The sequence below is a fragment of the Anastrepha obliqua genome, chromosome 4 (assembly GCF_027943255.1).
Source record: "Anastrepha obliqua isolate idAnaObli1 chromosome 4, idAnaObli1_1.0, whole genome shotgun sequence".
Lineage (NCBI taxonomy): Eukaryota > Metazoa > Arthropoda > Insecta > Diptera > Tephritidae > Anastrepha > Anastrepha obliqua.
Window position 1 is genome coordinate 38,057,289 of NC_072895.1, and position 20,210 is coordinate 38,077,498.

Consider the following 20,210-nt stretch of genomic DNA (forward strand, 5'->3'; position numbering starts at 1 on the left):
CAGAGACCACCTTCTATTGGTTTCTGCGATTACGCTCAAGTCAAACGCACTGCGCAGTTCGTTTAGAGGAATGCTAATGCCCTATACCACTCGCTGGAGTTCAAACTCAGATCCTTTCCTTGCACACTCATTTTCCTCCACTCCAGAGTGGCTGGCGACCCAACAAAGTGTGGTGTTGTGTTGTTGGATAAGCGAGAGCGACCTTCTACATTCTTTGACACATCTTGAACTGATACGCGTTGAGACCAGTGTCTTGATCGCTGCTTGACTGTCCACAAAGAAGGTAAGGTTTGTTGGAGATAAGTATTAGTGTTATCGTTTTTGCTGCTTTGTCTATAGCTTAGATCTCAGCTAGGAAGACGCTACTTCGGTCTGGGAGTATAAAGTAGCAATTAAGGATAATTGATCTGCGTACATTCACGATCCAGTGTCATTGTCCATCTTTGAGCCGTCAGTATAAATATGTCAATACTTTCTGTCGGCTGTTTTTATTTTGTTCAGATCCATATTGGGAACCAGAAAGTTTGTTTTCCATGCGTCTTGTAAGTTTTCCATAAATAGTAGAGCTGATGTATGACCGGACGCGTTTTCTAATAGCATGACTGCTGCTTTAATCCTGGAAGCAGATTTGGCCGCTATCCCTTTAACATTTATATAGGATATCTGTTATTCCTACACAAGCTAATCGTTGAACTTGTATGAGATTCTTTAGGTACGATTAGACACAATCCTCCTCCCACCACGCGATTGTACGCCCAGTGGTTTATATAGAGTTTCAGATCCCATTTTTTGCCAGATAAGGAGGGCATTACAAGCTTTCTTCATCGTTTCCTCGCTGTTCCTTTTCCAAGAAAGCTTTGAGTCCAGAATTATACCATGACACTTGGTCCTGTGTTACATCGAATCCTTTTTTTGAAGTTTTTTCACTCCCTTTTTATCTTTTTTATGATAATTTTTTTCATTCAATACACAGAATTCTTTACAGAATTAGCACAGCCTTATTGTAACATATGCACGCATAGTATATAGTGAGAAAAAGTTATATATGAATTTACATAAATATATCAGTTTCTACGTATGTATATGCATATTCTTGTGTAGTTGTTTCATTATTTTTTTATGGTCTGCAAATACAAACAAATAAGTATATTAAATCGCGAGGAGAAGATATTCACATACTAATATTTGCCCATGTGAATGAATGTATGAACATACATAATGTGCACATATGCAGTGGCAAAAATAATTATATTTAGATTTTCAAAAAATTTTCGGCGATCAACACATTCAATATTTTAGTCATTTTTGAGTTGTTCTCGTGGACGTGTCTAGAAAACAGATTTCTGAATTATTTTCTGTGAACTTCTCCAAGCGCTTCGTGAGTTTTTCGTCGAAAAGAAGTGTGTTGCATTTACATATGTATATGTAGAAGTATATATAAAACCATACATATACATATCAATATATGCCATTTTAGCACATATTGAAAACTTAATATTGATTTACATGTGCAAAAATATTTAAATAATTATGATTAATTTGTGTTCTTGTGCTGATGCTTTGTATGCATATACGAATGAAATTATAGAATCGGTCTTATAGTGTATCGAAAGTATTTCAAATTTTCGTTTCTCAAATTATGTAACAAAAATGTGTTTATAATTCTATAATTGTCTTTTGCCACTTTTGATAGCCAATACACTAACAGTTAATAATAAACGAAATACGCCTCTATTCATTAATGCATGGGGTTATTTTTACATGACCTTGATCGATTTGGCTTTGTGTATTATTAATATACAGAAGTATATGAAAAAATCAACAAATAGAAAAGTTCGAATGAGATACCTAAATTGAGGAAGAGGCAGTGATAAAAAAAGTTTGTAAATACGATTAAATGCTAAAATAAAAGATAATGAATGTGAAAATAATGTTTTAACTCATAAGATTAAAATTCAGCGTTTTTATTTTTACTTGCGCGAAACTAAGGGTCAGTTTCACAAACCATTCTTAGCTCAATTTATTTTGTATTAATTGACTTAAGTATAATAAATGACTTCTGTCGCAGCTGCAGAAACGAGAAGCAAGTGGAGAGTGTTGAATACTTTCTCCGCCACTGTCCCGCTCTCGCCAGAACGCAACATCGTTGTCTAAATTCTTTGTTCTTTGGATGTCTGGCAGACTTGGAATCTGCAACTGTCTTCAATATTTCATCGTTTATCAGAGAAACAAAATGGTTTCACCACTTCGGGAATTCGAGGGGGAGACTTGTGCTCAAACAAGTGGTATCACAATGAGCATTTTATTATCTAAGTTCAATGCCAATTTTTGTATAATAGCCAGTTTAGTCTGGCGGCCTTTAGTTTCATGTGCTGTATTTTAGCTGTAGTACATATGTACATATCTATGTATGTATGCTTTCTTCAAGAGAGCCCTTTCGTGTGCTTGGGGAATGGATATGTGTTTAAATTTGATTGACGGACGTGTTTGCGGCCTCGGCGTGCATTAGGATGGACCAAAAACTAAAAATGTTTCATGATGGTGCCCGCTAAATTTGTTCTACGTCACCCATATTTTTTGTTTTTATTTAATTTACCCGTGGCGCCAACGCTTTACGTATTACCATTGAATTTGCCTAGGGAGAAATGCGCTTTTCCGTAAATTTGATATGAAATCTTTACAGATCGATATTATTTATATTACATTATTTAATCTCCGCTCACAAATGTACAACAAATTATACCAAAAAAAACGAGATTGATATTTCTGTTTTTTAATTTTTAACAATCTTTTAAATTTAGGGAGGTTCTCAGACCGCTATAAAAAAAGAATTTGTTTTTTGATATAGATGATCTGTAAACATTGTATACCAAATTTATTAAATATTACATTTTTCTATGTTTAAAATGAATGGCTATTTAAAAAGAACGTTTTTACATCTATGTCAATTGAGACTTTTTTACACACACATCTTTTTTACTGCTAATTGTGTTTCCGTAAATTTCGAAAAATAAATTTTCCAAAAGTTTTATACTAATATAATTATTAAAAAATTTTGACTTTGGTGTAATAAAATTTCCTCCTTTTGGTTGATCCATGATCATCCAATCTTCTCCCTAACTCGGACTATTAAATTAAGACTCTTTCCTGAGATGTATATTAGTACAACGCATCTTCGTAAAATTCATCGACCTCTATACCGTCTTCGATTTTGTTATTGTTCACTTGCGTGACTATTTCATCTAACTCATTGAATTCTATAGAGGGATCTACATTGTCAAACTCAATGTCAAGCCACTTTGTCTAATCAACTTCAACATTAAGCGTTGTATTCAGTATTTCATTCTTGGCTTAAAAAGAAATTAATTATAATGCACATGATAAGTGTATTTATACATAAATAGGTATAATTATTAAATTTTTTACCGAACAGATATCTCCGCAAACGGTACTCAAATTGAAGTGGGATGGGGTGGTCATTGAGACCCCTTGCATACCTCATGGCGCCACAGAAATGTTCCAAAACGGTCTGTTGAAATTCTTTGCTGAACATAGTAATATGATCCTATAACTGAGGTATTCGTGACAATTATTCCTCTCTGAAATGGTGCTAAACTGGTTTTCATTGGAATAATGGGGTTTGACATAACTAAAGTCATTTCATTGAATATATAACTCTGTTTTTCAATTTCAGAGCCAAATGATTTCTTGTATTTGAATTTGGAATTTAGGGTATCGAACCTATCGTTTACCAGTTGTATGAAATCAGCACACACAAACTATGGCCAGTGGAATAACATTCGCAACGGTCAAATGTTGGTCCGATAGTTTAAGCACAATCGATAAGTCCGATCAAAAGTTCAAAAGCTCTGTTAGCATTCGTACACAATCACTTCGTTTTTTATATACTAAATCAGAGTCTAAGAAGTGGTTTCTAACCAACAAAACAAAAAAGATAAAAAATGTATAAAGTATTTGTTTTTCCAACTTCCACCACTCAAAAGTAATTTCAGTAGGGTTAAAACTAATGACACTTAATGAAAATTTTCAACCAATTTACAAACAAATTGTCAAATATGCAGGTTCACATTTTTTGTTTTGGCTACTTGGCTCACTGTATACACTGTGGGCTATCCTAGTATACATGTAGCTTGTTTACACTTTTGTTCATTAGTTTTTTTTAACTTTATATATTTACACTAGTCAGAAGTTAACGTGCAGCGCATTTCATTACACAAAATAAAAAAAATCTAAACTTGTAATTTATAAAAAAGTGTACATCATTTAGAGGTATATAAATTATATATGGTATAATATATAATATATATATATATATATATAGGTATATATATAATTGCCGCGCACACCCTTTTTGGGTGTTTGGCCGAGCTTCTCCTCCTGTTTGTAGCGAGCGTCTTGATGTTGTTCCACAAATGCAGGGACCTACAGTTTTAAGCCGACTCCGAACGCCGAACGGCAGATATTTTTTATGAAGAGCTTTTTCATGGCAGAAATACACTCGGAGGTTCGCCATTGACTGCCGAGGAACGACCGCTATTAGCAAAAAGAATAATTAGTTTTTCACCGAGATTCGTACCTACGTTCTCTCTGAATTCCGAACGGTAGTCACGCATCAACCCATTCAGCTACGGCAGCATTTAGAGGCATTGAATTTAATATTTCAGTACGAGAAAATTTCAAGGCTATAAAATTAAGCTCAGTGCAGAAATAGTAACAAAAACCAAAAAAAAAAAAATACATATATTAAAAATTAAAATACCCTATAATAAACAAAATACTGCAAAAAAAATTTAACGTAGATACATTGCACATAAAAATTCATTATAATGCAGATAAAGCTTATTTAATAGCTTGTTGGGCACTCCTTGCCCTGCTAGGTGCCTTGACATAGATTTTACCGGCCTTGATGTTTTCTTTCAAATAATTATCGCCCTATCCATTCTTCCATTCTATAGGCCAAGTTTAGTGATGATCTGCTCTGCTCTACTTCAAAATCGATTTAAGTAAATTCAAATAACCGTACTTATCTATAGTTGACTCGATACATCAACATAACCTATCCCTTTATGAGCCATGCACTCTCATACCATTACTTCTCCTCCGCTGTGATTTATGTGATTTACTGTTTCGAGAGTAATTGCTTGCTTCCGTCATATCAGCTTGCGTCTCTCTATTATAAAATATACAAAATTTGTTTGCATTGGAATGGCTTTGCTTTATGCCGTTAAATAGTACACGTATTAGCACAGAGATAGTCTATGTACATACGTGTGTGCTGCACCTGCTTCGTTTTGTACTGATTCTTGTTCGAAGTGTGTTAGCGTAAATCCTGAACTAAATATATATGCAAACTATAGTATGTTAACTTTTATTCGAATGCAAATTTTTCAAATATTTATCAATAAGTTGAATGCTGCTCCAGTAACTCTGTTCCAATCGCATTTAAAGGATTACATAAGTTTGTACATCAATAAAGTATTTAGGGACAATAAAAACCTACAACTGGCCCTATAGCTAACATTTGCAATACTAATGACGTACTTGCAGAATTAAATGAACCAAAAATTTTATTAGCAATCCAATTATAACCAGAATATTAACAGTGGCTTAAAATCAAGACAAACAAACTTACTGCACTGCTATTTCGTCTATTAAATGATTGACGTCATGAAACTGTAAAATTTTTGAGAACTTAGTAACCGGACTTTTTATACACAATCATTGAGTAAATAATTTTCTCTTCCGGTTCTTGCCGATCAGCCAACATTTTTCCTAACAGATATGAGTCATATCGAATGAGATGTTTGTGGGTGGGCATTTAATTGCTTATATTTTGAGATCTTGAGGTAGATGGCGTCAACCATTCGCGCAACCAAGGGGAGAAGGCGGTTTTGGAGATGCTACTTTTCATCGTAATTAGTACGACTTGAAAACAAAAATACAATAACTGTAATACAAATAGGAATAATTTGCAATTAAAGTCCGTGGAAAGGCCAAAAACAGTTTTCAAAGTCATTGAACTGTACCGAAAAGACGAAAGACTAACGAATACATAATTTTTTAACTATTCTAGTAGTTCTTCCTATAACAATTTGCGAGAATGACAAATCGTTCTCATTATTCCGTGGACTCAAAATATTTAAGTAGTATGATGTCACGAAAGCGGTTGAATGGGGCAGCACACCTGTATATCTATAAAAACTTAACTCCCACGGCGGAAAGAATTTTAGAAAAATTTTCTGAAAACGAGTCGAAATCAAATAATAGTTTTTTTGTGCTGCTAAATATATATATTTGTTCCCTTGTGATTTAGATTTTATTTGTTTTCATTAAAAAAATGTTTTTTTTTTTTGTTTGTTGTTATTAATTTTTTTACAACATTGAACGTAGGTGTGTACAGTGGCGAGCATAACTGCGCGCATGATGATTTTTTTAACAATATTTTTCAAGTTTGCATTTTTTTGCTATTATTTAATATTCTCATATAAATCAAACTTTCAAACTTCATATAAAATTTAGAAAAAATAATAAAATTTCCATTTAATTTTTTAATTTCTTAATCAGAGTTTTTAGAAAACTTTCGGTTATGTAGTAATGTTGGCTCATAAAATTTTAGTAAAATAAATGGAAGTTCTAAGTTAATTATTTTTTTATTTTACGGCGTTTTACACTTCATTCCATATAAATATACATTTTTGTGGAAAAAAATGCGCAAGAGCGTTTGCAAAAAATATTAAAAAGAATCAACTACTGTTTTTATAAATTGTATTAAAAAAACAAAATAAAATAAATAATTGCTCACTCCAAAGATTTAGAATAAAAAGCTCAAAATTTAAACGAAAATTTCTTGATTTTTTTCTAAATTTTTTATAAAGTTTGAATGTTTGATATATTGGGTTTTGTTTAAGGAATGAAAAATATTAAAATAGAAAAATAAATAAATAAAATCCGAACTCGACACACATTGTGAATATTTAAAAAAATCATCATGCGCGCTTTTGTGCTCGCCATTTATGTATCTACCTTTAATATTTTCTCATATTTTATTTTACATATTTTTTATTTATTAATATTTGTGAGAGGACTTTATGCTGAGTGTTTTTCAAAATTGACAAAAATTTTTGATAAAACAATAAAAAAAATGTAAAAGCATATTTACATTTAATAAACATATAAAAATATTAGAAAGAATCGAAGATATTCTGCTTTGAAAAACTCCGTATCAAAATATCTCAAATTGAATAAATTTCAAAATTATTAAATTTTTTCAGTTTACCTCTAATTATACTCTCTTATCTATACCCTTTTTCTCGTAAAAAAATTAAGTAAATGAAATATCATATAACTTGTTCAAAATGAGCAGTTCGTGCAATTCATTGAAAGCGTATGAATTTATATAGGGTTTTTCAATAAGGGCGGGTAGATGTTGAAATGGAATAAAATGGCGTTTGCTGTGTGGCACGTAGCGCCATCCTGCTGGAACCACATGTGGTCTAGGTCCATATGGTTCAATATGGGCCATAAGAAATTGGAAGGGCCACCACGTCTACTGAAAAATGGGCGCAATGCGCGCAACGTTTGCGTTAATGAACACTCATTTTGATAATAAAGTTTTATCATTTGAACGTGCTGTTCAATCGTGTAACTTGCCATGATGATTTGGCATAAACAACTGAATAATAAACAAAAGATTTGACAGATCTCACCAAAACAAAATGGCTGCCACAGGGCGCCAAAATCGACCCGCGCCAATTGAAAAACCCTTTACTTATAAATCATATAAGTGCTTTAGGTTAGGTTAGGTTATGGTGGTAGTCGGTCTGCACGACCAACTCACTTAGACCTTACAGGTCCGTTGTGATACCACTGTGCTACACGGGAACCTCGTTTATCTTCCTTCGTCGAACCATTTCGTGGCTCTTATGAAGCGTAGTATTGATGCCAACCCCACGCCCGACAGTTCTGTAAGAGAGTTAAAAAAGTGTTTACCTAGACAACCTGCTCTGATTTTAGCTAGGGCTGGACAATTGCAGAGGAAGTGCTCAACTGTTTCTTCCTCTTCCTCATCTCTGCAACTTCTGCAATATTCATGGGAGAAGACTCCTAGCCTCGAGGAATGCCTGCCAAATAGCCAGTGACCGGTTAAGCAAGCCACGACCTTCGAGATATTGTCTCTTGAGAGGCTAAGCAATTCCTTTGTTCTTTTCCTGTTTATTTGCGGCCATAGTAGCCTAGCTGTTAGACACGTATCTTCATTTCTCCATGACCTATTGGCCTCTTGGATAAAGTGGTTTTTTATTATTAGTTTACTCGTGGCCATGGGTATTCCAATGGTACTTTTATCACTCAGCAGTTGGAGAGCGGTACCCTTTCTGGCTAGCTCATCTGCTTTACAGTTTCCCTCAATATCTCTATGTCCCGGAACCCAAATGAGGCTGACCTTGAATACGTCACTAATATCATTTAGAGCTGCCCGGCATTCCTGTGCAACCTTCGATCTTAGTAATGCCGCATTCATTGATTTGATGGCCGCCTGGCTATCCGAGAATATATTTATAGTCGTTTTTGTTAAGGCGTGCGTATTTAGGTATGTAGCCACTTCTTTTATAGCTAATACCTCTGCCTGATAGACGCTGCAGTAGTCTGGTAGTCGAACGGATAGTTCCAGTCCTAATTCTTTCGAGAAAACTCCGTAGCCAACCTTATCGTCTAGCTTGGAGCCGTCTGTATAAAAGTTTAATTCCCCCCTTCTCCATGGCCTTCTTGTATGCCACTCCCTTCTTGACGGTATACTCGTCTTGAAGAGTCTTTCAAAGGTGAGTCTAGGGATAGAGTAGTCTATTTCTTGTTTATGACTATTCAGAGAGTGCAAAATGGAAGCGTGGCCAAAGAACCGGTCTTTCCATAGCGCCATACTTTTTAATCTGAGCGCCGAGGCGGCGGCCACGTGTTTTCCTACCAGATTTAGGGCAGGTAAGTTGATTAGCACTTCCAGCGCTTTGTTCGGAGTAGTCCTTAAGGCGCCAGAGATGCACAAAAAAGCTGTTCTTTGGACCTTACTCATGGTTTTAGCGTAAGTCGCCTTTTGAGCAGATGGCCACCATACAAGTATTCCGTACATTAAGATTGGCCTAACTACCGAAGTATAGAGCCAGTGCGTAATACGGGGTGTAAGTCCCCATTTGATACCGACCGCTTTTTTGCAAGTGTATAATGCAACGTTGGCCTTCTTTACTCTTTCCTCAATATTAGATTTCCACGTGAGTTTCCTGTCTAATATGAGTCCTAGGTACTTGACATTCTCTTTCAAAGGAATCTCCACACCCTTAAGAGTTAGCGGGGAGATTATAGGGAGCCTGTGTTTCTTTGTAAAGAGAATTATTTGAGTTTTTGAGGGGTTTATATCGAGTCCCCTGCTCTCAGTCCAGCTTCTAAGCGTGGCCATGTTAGAGCGCAGAATATCCATAAGGGTGTTAGGATATTTGCCCTTAACGGCGATTGCTACGTCATCTGCGTAAGCTGTGACGTGGCAACCCCCTCTTTCCAGGGTCAGCAACAGGGAGTTTACTGCCAAAATCCAAAGAAGAGGGGAGAGGACTCCACCTTGCGGTGTGCCTCTGCAGACCTGTCTGCTTAGAGTAGTGCTTCCTAATTTAGCCGTTACCTTTCTTTTGATGAGTATATCTTCTATCAGGGCTACGACATGTGGTTCAACTCCAAAATCTTCTAATGGATCTACTATAGCGTTTACATTTATATTGTTGAAGGCGCCTTCTATGTCTACGAAAGCAACCAATGCAAACTCTTTGTCTGATAAGCTTTTTTCCACCAACCCGACTAGTGCGTGTAAGGCGGTTTCTGTGGACTTCCCTTTAGTATAGGCATGTTGCGCCGAAGAGAGCCTATTTAAAGGCACGACACCCCGTATGTATTCATCTATTATTCTCTCCAGGATCTTGAGAAGAAAAGACGTTAGACTAATGGGTCTGAAGTCTTTAGGGTTAGTGTGTGAGGACCTGCCTGCCTTGGGTATGAAGGAGACTTTTGCCTCCCTCCATCCTAGCGGAATGTGGCCCATGTTAAGACAACTTCTAATGACAATTTTGATATACGGTAGTACAATGCCCCGTGATTGCTGCAGTTCAGCGGGGTAGATACCGTCCGTTCCTGGCGATTTATAAGGACCAAAAGTGTTAATAGCCCATTCGATTTTTGATTGTGTAACTAAGAGATTTCCTAGGTCGGATTGCCTTTCATTGTTGGCGGAATGGTTTTGTTCCACCGGCTTGTTTCCTGGAAAGTGTGTGTCTAGAAGAAGACCTAATGATTCCTCACTTGACGTAGTCCATGTATTCCCTTGACCTTTTAGGTAGCCTAGGTTGCATGGCGTCTTTGAGAGAATTTTTCTTAGTCTGGCCGCTTCTGAAGTCTCTTCAATTTCTTTGCAGTAATTTTGCCATGATTCACGCTGCGCAGTTCTAACTGCTTTTTTGTAGTTTTTCAGTTCAGCCTTATAGGCTTGCCAGTCCTCTGACCTTCTCGTGGCCTTGGCCAGATTAAATAGTGTTCTAAGGGATTGTCGTAGCGAGGTTAGCTGCTTGGACCACCAAGGTGGTTTAGACTTCCCTCTGGGTCGGACAACCGGACAGCTTGCTGCTAGCGAGCTATTCATTGCTCTAGTTACCTGATTAACCAGTTTATCCAGCTCCCCACAAGTAGTGGGGGTTTTGGGGGCTTTCTTTGGCAGTAGAGCTCTTAATTTTTTATTGTAAACTCCCCAGTCAGTTTTCCGTATATTCCTGAACTGATTAACTTGGGGAGACCTAGTGTCGATTTCGAATTCAATATACCGATGGTCTGAGAACGAATTTTCGTTTGAAACTCGCCATCTTTTAATGTGATTAGAGAACGTGTCGGAAGCCAGGGTGATGTCCAAAACTTCCTCTCTGTTCATGGTAACAAAAGTCGGCTCTGAGCCTATATTCAAAACACTAATTCTATTTTCTAAGATAAAGTCTAGTAGTGACTCACCTCTAGCGTTAGTGTCGCTGCTTCCCCACAGGATGTTGTGAGCATTTGCGTCACAGGAGACAACCAAGTGTTTGTTCTTCCGGGCTGCCTCTTGCACCAGAGTACGGACTTCGTCCGGCGGAGCATCCCTGTCGTAGGCCATATAGGCGGAGGCTAGCCAAAAACCGGTTTTCCCGAGCTCGATGCTAGCCGCTACCATGTCGCCGCTACTGAGCTGTGGGAGCAAGAAGATATTTATATTGTTTTTAGCGAGGATGCAGCTACGGATCTTACCTCTGTGTTGTACGGCAATCAGTTTGAAGCCCTTCACTCCGAGTCCGCAGATTTTATTGCCGTATATCCACGGCTCTTGAATGAGGGCTATGTCAAGTCCACCGGCAGCCAAGCGGACGGAAAGGTGCGCGGACGCAAGTTTGGAGTGGTGGAGATTAATTTGGATCAGCTTCATGAGAATCTGTCCGTTTCATCTCCACCATCGTGACCTCGACGTCCTCTTCCGAGGTCTCCCCACCCTCAATGTCAGCGAGGAGATCATCTTCATTAAACAGCGGCCCCACACCGGTCAGCCTCTCCGAGTCGGTTGAACATTGGCTGTTGGCCAACCCTTCTGCAGTATCGCTCCGCAAGCTGGCTTTGTCACTCTCCTCATCTGAGTTCAAAGCTGGCCCGTCGCTGCGATAGATTCGAATGGTTGCGTCAACGAACCCGAACCTCACGACATTATTTTTCTGCGCCAGTGGGCCGAGCGATTCTCCATTGAGGATGAGCATCACCTGTCGTCTACCTTCTACTGGCTCCTCTACTCTACCTACCTTCCAGTTATGTGTTGGCAGGTCTCTGTTGCAGGATTTGAAAATTTCCTCGATTTTGCTTGGCTCTGCCGGCTTGGCCGGAATCCAAACTCGAGCTCGAGGCCTGCTCGGAATTTCATCCTTGCTGACCGCCTCGAGTTTGGCGCCCGGCCAAACCTCTCCTATCTTGTTTACAGCCAACCTGTAGAGCGTGGCTGACCTAGTGTCTTCGCAGGCGATGAGTTTGGCTCTACCTTGATACCAGCCTGCGTCATGACAAAGGGGAGGAGGTCCGGGGTGTTCCTCTAGGATCTGGAGGTACACTTCGGCGATAGCCTCCTCAATCCACCTCCATTTTTCCTTAGGAATCACTCCTTCCTCTTCTCCTTTGTCGATGACGGCCAGTATCTCACCGCCGCCTTTTACCACCTCACTAAAAGTTTGGTGTTTTTGGCCACCTACCTTCTGTCTTTTGGCGGCCCTTTCCATTGTCTGCTCTGCAGACCGTTGTCTTTTGGGAGTAGCATCCGCCGGTTTTCCCAAGTCGGATATTACTCCCTTTGCCCACTCTAGCGATTTAGCCTGGTCTTCGGTTAGCTGGTCTGTTGCTACCTCTCCTAGTCTAAATAGGACCCTGCTGGCCGCCTTTTTTTCGTAGTAGTTTTGTTTGGAGGGGCGGACATGTTTAGCCGGCCCCCCCCGTTCTACGCTTATGAACTGCCTAGAGGTACTAGGCCCCTCTATGGCAACCTGCCGGTGAATCCTAGAAGCAGGTGCCGACCCCCGTCCTCTATAAGAGGTTGAGGTGGGATGGGGGTTGTTTGTCCTGCGCAGAGTTGCCCTCGCAGCTTCTGCCCTTGACTGATTTGAGGCCGGTTTACCCAAGCCTCCTCGCCCCCCGCTGCCTCCTGCAGTACTCGTGCTGGGACCAGCCCTTTCGCTTAGGCCCCCTCTAACTCCTAATATCGGCGGTCTGACCACTGCCTTGCTCTCGGCTGTAGCAGTAGTCGAAGCCACCTTTGTCGGTTTTTTGGGAGGACCGACCTCCTTGTGAAAAAAGTTTTTCTTATTTGACGAATTCATTTTTGGTCCCACGAGTGTCGGACAAGGGAGGTCCGCCTGTGCAGAGGTCCGTGTGCACAGGTAAGGCTAGATAGAACCGGAGGTCGCCAGGTATCCGGAGCACTCCGTTCAAGACTGGGCTATTTTTGGTCTGGGTCCCCAGCCAGGCTGAACCTCGGCACGGGTCGTATAACACCTTGTTCCGACCCAGGGCAGAGCTTGGTCATCGTTCAAAAAGCAGCCCTAACCAAGGGAATGAAGTGCGTTCGCTCAATACTGGAAGGCATTCAAGTGACAACACTATCATCCATTGGTAAGGTCTGGTTAGTGATTCGACTAAGCCTCCGCACCACGGCAAGGTGTCTGCCATCGCGAAGTGCTTATTGCCCTTTATTGAGAACCGAGCAATTTGAACAAACCTTTGAGGGATTTTTTGGTTATTTGTGGAAAATATTTTCGACAAAATGTCAATCAACTACTACTAACTACGGCTAATAGCAACGAATATCGCCTTGAGAATAAAATAAGGTGGTTTTTGGAATACTAGGATGTTTTGTCATGGTGTTATTGTAGACAGCTAAAGGCTTACTAGTAACTCTTCAGATTTTACTACCGCTATCCTAGACTTTAGAATAGAGTTTAAGGTAAAGTTCCCCACGCAAAATGAATGGGTTTTGAATTCAGTAGTCAAAGAGAATACAACTGCACTTTACATTGACGGATCCAAGATGGATTCCGGCGTCGGCGCCGGTACATATTCAAAGACCTTGAAACTTCCAAGTATCTGCACGTGGGGAATGGGAATAGTGTTTTTCAAGCAGAAGTTCTCGGGATAAGGGAAGCTTGCATTATAATTAGAAACCATCCAAGCCAAGTCAAGCAGTCATCTGAGCTTTAATTCACCTACATAGGTATAACCAATTCAAAAATCTTCAGACAATGTAAAGAACTTTGTGCTTTAGCGCGCACGACACTTCATTCTCATCTGGGCACCTGGCCATATGAACATAGAAGAAAATGAGAAAGCTGTTGAACTGGCAAGACAGGGAGCATCCTATAACGAATCCGAAGCGATAGAAATAGGCTCTCCCCAAGGCATTCGCAAAAGGGAAATCTTCTCGCTATTCCAGAAGCAGGCCGTTGACCGATGGACTAACATGGATACCTGCAAAATATGTAAACAAACGTGGCCCAATTTCAACATATCTAGAACTGGCGGGTTGTTAAGAAAGTCACGAGCTGAGATATTCAGAATTACGTCAACAATAACCGGCCACTGGCCTTTGGAAGGCCATGCCAGGAAGATGGGGCGGTCATACAACGTTAGACGTAGAAGCTGCAATCCAGAAGAATCCAAGGAAATAATCTTTCACTACCCGTGTGAGTGCCCAAGTCTGTGTTCTCTACGACATAGAATGCTGGGAGACTTGAAAGAAATTGTAGAAAAGAAAATAGACAACATGGGAAGATTCATAGTCAAATTAATATGGTTAGACTAATAAAAAGCAGTGGTACTGCAAGTGGTGTATCAAAATGGCATCTTTTGTGCTAATTGGGTCTGGGCGGTATCATTCAGACAACACCTCCACCACTTCTTATTGTTGTGCACAAATGAAATGTTTAAAGCGATGTAAAAATATTACCCTATACAAATTTCTGTTAAAACCGTATTTAAAATAAATGTTTAAAACCGTATTTGCGGTACGCCAAAAAAACGAATCAAAAATAGTTCGGTTAGAAAAGTGTCTGATCAATCATTTCATACTAAATATATTTTTGCATTCTCCACTTTCAGCAACTATCAAACTTGATAGAGGACGACAAGCGCTTAAGTGAACACTTGAAGTTACCGATTCAACGAATAAATGATTACCAGTTTTTACTAAAGGTAACACTTCAAATGTGGTATAACTGTGCTTTCATTAACAACATATTTTTCTGCTTTTATAAACATTCAAATAACATTTTCATACTTTTTCAATCATGTGCGAACTGTATTTACGGCTTTTAAAGCAATAAAAATTTAGTTTTTATGCGTTCGAAGTAATCATTTAGAATGCGACAAGTTAAAAATTACTAAATTATGCTCATAACATAATTCGGCTCTAATTTCTCAAAAAATATAAATTAATATCTGCTATATATTAATATGTTTGTATTTCGAACGCCTTGCATGCTTGTACATAAGTAAGCAGTTAAACTAACAGCTCTCAAGGGTTTTTTTAAATTAGATCAAAAATAACTAAGCTATGTTCGAGATAAATATATGAAACGTGGTAAAGCGCTAATAAATCGTGTCATATCTTGCCTTCGGTATCCCTCAACTTTTTAACCGAATTTAGACTGCAGTTTTTTAATAGATATTTTTTCGGATAAAACAAGTAAATTAAGCCCATACGTACCAGACAATCTGTCGACAAATTGTTAAGCTTACAACACACTGTGCGTGGTTTATTACTGAGGTAAGATATCACACGCTCTTCTGGCGTCTAGACTTTTCCTAATCACAAATTTCAACCTTTGTTATGAAAAGATTTTGAAAAGCCCTCCCTTTTTATTGTTTGCTCAGAACGCTTTTTACCATACATTTCAACGCTGCCAAAGTCAGAGGGTTATGTAATATAAATATTTTTTGAAAAGTATTTTTGTCATTCAAAAGTTTAGATATTAGAGCCGTTTGAAAACAGAGGAGAACGTTTAAAATTATTATTTTTTCCTCAAAAAATGTATTAACAAAAAAATTTTAACAACACGTTTTTAACCATTGATGCAACTAATTCTATAAAAAAAAATTAATTGATTAATAGACACATTTATACTCGTAAATACAACCATTTACTCTTTGACCAATTAAAATAATGAAGATGAAAATAAAATTGTAGAGCACGAAAGCCCATGAAGAAACACTGTATTCGAACGAAAAACAACATTTATTTTTCAACATAGTCTCTCTTTAGCTCGAAACACTTGTTGCTATGAATTTCAGAATTCCGTCTACGGTGACGAAACGGCGTGAAAATTCGTTCGGACCGTAATTGAACATCACTAAACACTCTTTTGAAGTTTTCACACGTTTGCGTTCGTTGTTAATTATAGGAGATTCCCCAAGAATGATAGAATACAAGTTTTGGCCAGCTGACGGAAAATTGTTAGAGTAACTTCAGGTACTCGATATCGTCGGCCGAGTACAGCAGAATTGTGCCCTCTCATTTCACATGTATTCGTACGCTCTTTTACTCAGTCATTGCTCAAACGGCAACAAAGGAAACTGAGCGAAGGCTAAGTTGATTTTTTCTTATATCACTAACACAATCTCAGTTTTGTCGTTAACAAACCTTGCACATCCCCTGCGAAGTCAGCTGAGAAGCTCAAAATTGCTGAGCCGGTTAACGGTCTGATGTTGGACACACCTTCTGAATTCTCTCCACCGAGTTTCTTCATACCAAAATATGTATGTAAAACCGGACGTTGACCAAGCTCGTGCATCTTCATTCGCCGATCATCCAGTATCATATCATGTTGTTGTTGCTTGAGTGGCTGTGCATCCCGAACTGGGAGACAATTCATTAGTGCGCTATTTCCTTTAACCACTTCGTTGTGTCTAGAAAGAGAAGAAGAAACCTAAATTCCAAGCCTGCAATTTGGGTGTGTTGTTGAGGAATGGTTTGCCAAAAGCTCGTAAGCTTGCTCTTGATAAACCAGGTAAATTTAATAATGAGTTTCCTTCTTCCTGACTTCTCTACAACTGCGGCATATATAAGTATTGTTGGGTGCTAAGTTTAACCACGCTGCGTGCTTCCCTATCTTCCAGTGTCCTGTGAGAATCGCGCTTAGTCTTGTTATGTTGGGTTGACTGAAGGGGATTCTTCATTTTACCGACCTGACGTGGTCACCTTATTTAGGTTGCCAAAAATTTGAAGAAGCTCAAAGAAAGTCTGCAATCGGTACCACATTTATTATGACTAGAACAAAGACATAGCTTTATCCGATGAATCGAAAGAACTAGAATCAGTACATATGCGCCTTCTCTGCAAATCGTTTATTTTAAATATTTTCTTGGCTTAGTTTTTAAATTTCTTTCCACTTTGGAATTACATTTTGTAATGCCAAAGAATTTTGCTACATTAATTAAATTCGACAAGTTTAGAAACAGATCATTTAATAAATTTTCAAATTCTTGCACACCCAAAACTCTGTGATAGAGGTCATATTTGTGTTAGAGGTATTTTGTTGTTGTTGAACTCCAAAACCCCGGGTTTCGAGGAGTGCGAGTAGCTCTAAAGACGCTGCAATTTCGTTCATTGCTCAACAGCTCAAATGTGTTCGAAATTTTCGAGTTTTTGAACAATATAAGCAGCTAAACAATATTGTGTTATTTGTCAGCAGCGCGAAAGGATTGATCAGGGACTTCTGAAAAATTAAAGTCTTTTAATATGTTACAAAAGAATTAGTGGTATTTCAACTTTTTCACAAGTTTGGGTGTCTCAAGGAAATTCTTATGAAGTATCATATAAGTTCCAAGTCTAAGCTTCGGTCCTACATGTACAGGGTGGCTGATGAAAGCCGCTACCAAAAAAAAATTTAATAACTTTTTTTTCTTTTTAAGTTATCTGTTCCATTTTTGTTTTAATTTGCAGATTGATCTTTAAAATTTATTAAAATGGATAACTGGGACACGCAAACAAGAATTTGGATAGTCCGCCGCTATCACGCACTGAGGTCCGTAGTTTTGGTACAGAGAGAGTACAGGCGGATGTTTGGCGGCGCTCCCCCGAGCAGATGGACCATAATGAGACTGGTGAATAATTTTGCTGAGCAAGGAACAGTCGCAAGAAGGCCTTATCATCGAAACCCACCAGTTCGGACGGAGGAAACGATCGCTGCTGTAGCTGCAGCTATACAAAGCAATCCAAGGGTTTCAACAAGAAGCTTATCTGCTCAACTTGGTGTCAGCAATAATGCACAAAGATTTAGACTTATTTCCCTACAAAATTCAAATGGTTAACAAACTGAATGCAGCAGACTTGCCGATTCGCTTGGAATTTTGCCAGAAGATCCTGCAAATGGTGGAAGAAGACCAAAACATGTTAAACTGCCTTTTCATGTCTGATGAGGCCCATTTCGATTTAAACGGCAATTTGAACAAACAAAATTGTCGAATATGGAGTACTTCTAACCCACAGATACTCCACGAGACGGAATTGCATCCTCTTCGCGTGACAGTGTGGTGTGCGGTTTCTTCACGCTGTATTGTCGGGCCTTATTTTTTTGAAGAAAATGGTCACACCGTTACGGTTACTGGAGACCGTTATTTGAAAATGCTGAAAGAATTTTTCTATCCAGAACTACGCCGAGAGAGAATTCCTTTCAACTCTGTGTGGTTTCAACAAGATGGGGCAACGTCTCACATAGCCCAGACTGTTATGACAGAGTTGCGACGAAAATTTCCCAATAAACTGATTTCAAGAAACTCCGAATTTCGTTGGCCCCCCAGGTCGCCTGACCTTACTGCACCTGACTTTTTCTTGTGGGGTTTATGTAAACAAGAAGTTTATAAAACAAAGCCAACAAATTTGGATGAACTAAAACAATCCATTCGGGCAACAATTGCGGCTATTCCTGTCGCAACTCTCAAAGCAGCAATGAACAACTTTTTACTAAGATGTCGCACTTGTGTCAACGAGCATGGGGGGCATTTAAATTCAATTATTTTTAAAACTAGTTAAGCTACATTTAATAAAATTTAATGACCTTCAACTTGAAAAAAAAATAAATGAATTCCATACACTAAAAAAAAAGTTATTTGAGTTTCTTAATGTAGCAAAATTCATCAGCCACCCTGTATTTTGAGTCAACGAAAATCTATCAAAGGTGATATTAATCGTTTTTTCTTTCGTCGTGTACATTATGATGCCAGCTCGTCCTTTTTTTTTCTATTTTCTTTTTGTCGATATTCTAATTTACGAAACGTTGTTGCTGGTTTAGTGCGATCACCTTTAATGAATGCGCTTTGCTTTGATTACGTGTAAACTTAATTTTTCTCAAGTATATTATATATGACACTCATGACTTGCGCCATCTGTCATAACTACGAAGTCTTTCGCCACCCTTCAAATAAGTAGAAATTTAAAATTAATGAAATATTTGACAATGATTAATTATAATGCATAATACGAATAGGAAATTATATACTTGAATTTTAGTATTCCTCCAAATATGTCTTCAAGCGAATCGAGTGATGAAGAAGAAATATTGTAAAAATAAATAAAATATTTAGACAGATAAATGAATATGACCATTTTGAAATTTTCTAGGGATTCAATGAAGGAATCCGCTAAAACAAGCATTTCACTCTATGGTAGGAAAACCCATCCTAATACAAAACGTCTAGGACCGTTGCATCTACCACTGAATTTTTATTTTCTTCCCTCAGCAGCACTAGTGACTCTCTTAAAATAAAGGAACACCCTCCTATTGCACATGCTTAAAAAAGAAATATATTTTAAACTAATTTTGTATTGCTTGTGTACTAAATGTCACTTTGTTTATAAATGCAAGTCTGCAGATGTTGTTGTATAACAAGTTTTGTATGAAGTTTCGTAAAACGAAATTTAGTACCACTTGTGAAATGAGCACTTCTAACTTGTAGCTTCTATCATGTGAAATTGCAGAGCCCCATGCCGCTCTGCTGATACAATCCGCACCGAATTGAGTAAACCGGTTGAATGTGGCTTCAATATTTCTAAATTTATAAATATATCCTCTAGATCATTGGTTGCATGGACGCTAGACAAAATGCTTGATTCCACACCTACTCATACCATTGTCGTAAACTTATCGTACCAAACCTTAAACAAAGCTTTTTCGTGTCTATTATTTTTTTCAATAGGTAATAGACCTTTCTCGTATGTATGCTTCGCTTATTTTGCAAATCAGGATTTGTCTTAAACTATAAAAATAACTATTTTCGTTCAAAAAAACACTGGTGGATTTTTTTATCCTGCAAAAGACATTTCTTCTCCAGATTTGGGAGACGTACTACGATTCGGGATTGTTTGGAATATAACAGGTACTACAATTCCCGACATTATCATGAAGACGTATTCAAACTTTTCTCAACTTGTACTACAATCCGCGACAAACAATAGCGCATCAACATTTGGGCATTATTTTCTTTCAATCTTCATTATTTTTAATTAGAAATTCTGGCAAAAATTTTGGTACGCAGTTTCATAACTCATTAAATTTGACTACAATAAAGTGCAAGTTTGAAGTTGCTAAAAAGTCTCGTTGATTTTTGATAAT

The 20,210-nt window shown here is 38.1% G+C and overlaps 1 protein-coding gene across 5 annotated transcripts in view; it reads left to right on the forward strand.

Moving 5' to 3' along the window:
• The window catches only part of LOC129243739 (obscurin), a 98,324-nt gene that overhangs the window by 14,173 nt on the left and 63,941 nt on the right, over positions 1-20,210 (forward strand). For 2 of the 5 annotated variants that reach the window (XM_054880996.1, XM_054880997.1), the window contains one exon: positions 14,701-14,793. In XM_054880996.1, the coding sequence (XP_054736971.1) occupies positions 14,701-14,793 (93 nt within the window). Of the gene's footprint in view, positions 1-1,296; positions 1,401-1,972; positions 1,991-14,700; positions 14,794-20,210 lie in introns of those variants that run through there. The other 3 variants (XM_054880998.1, XM_054880999.1, XM_054881000.1) reach the window with 3 other exon arrangements.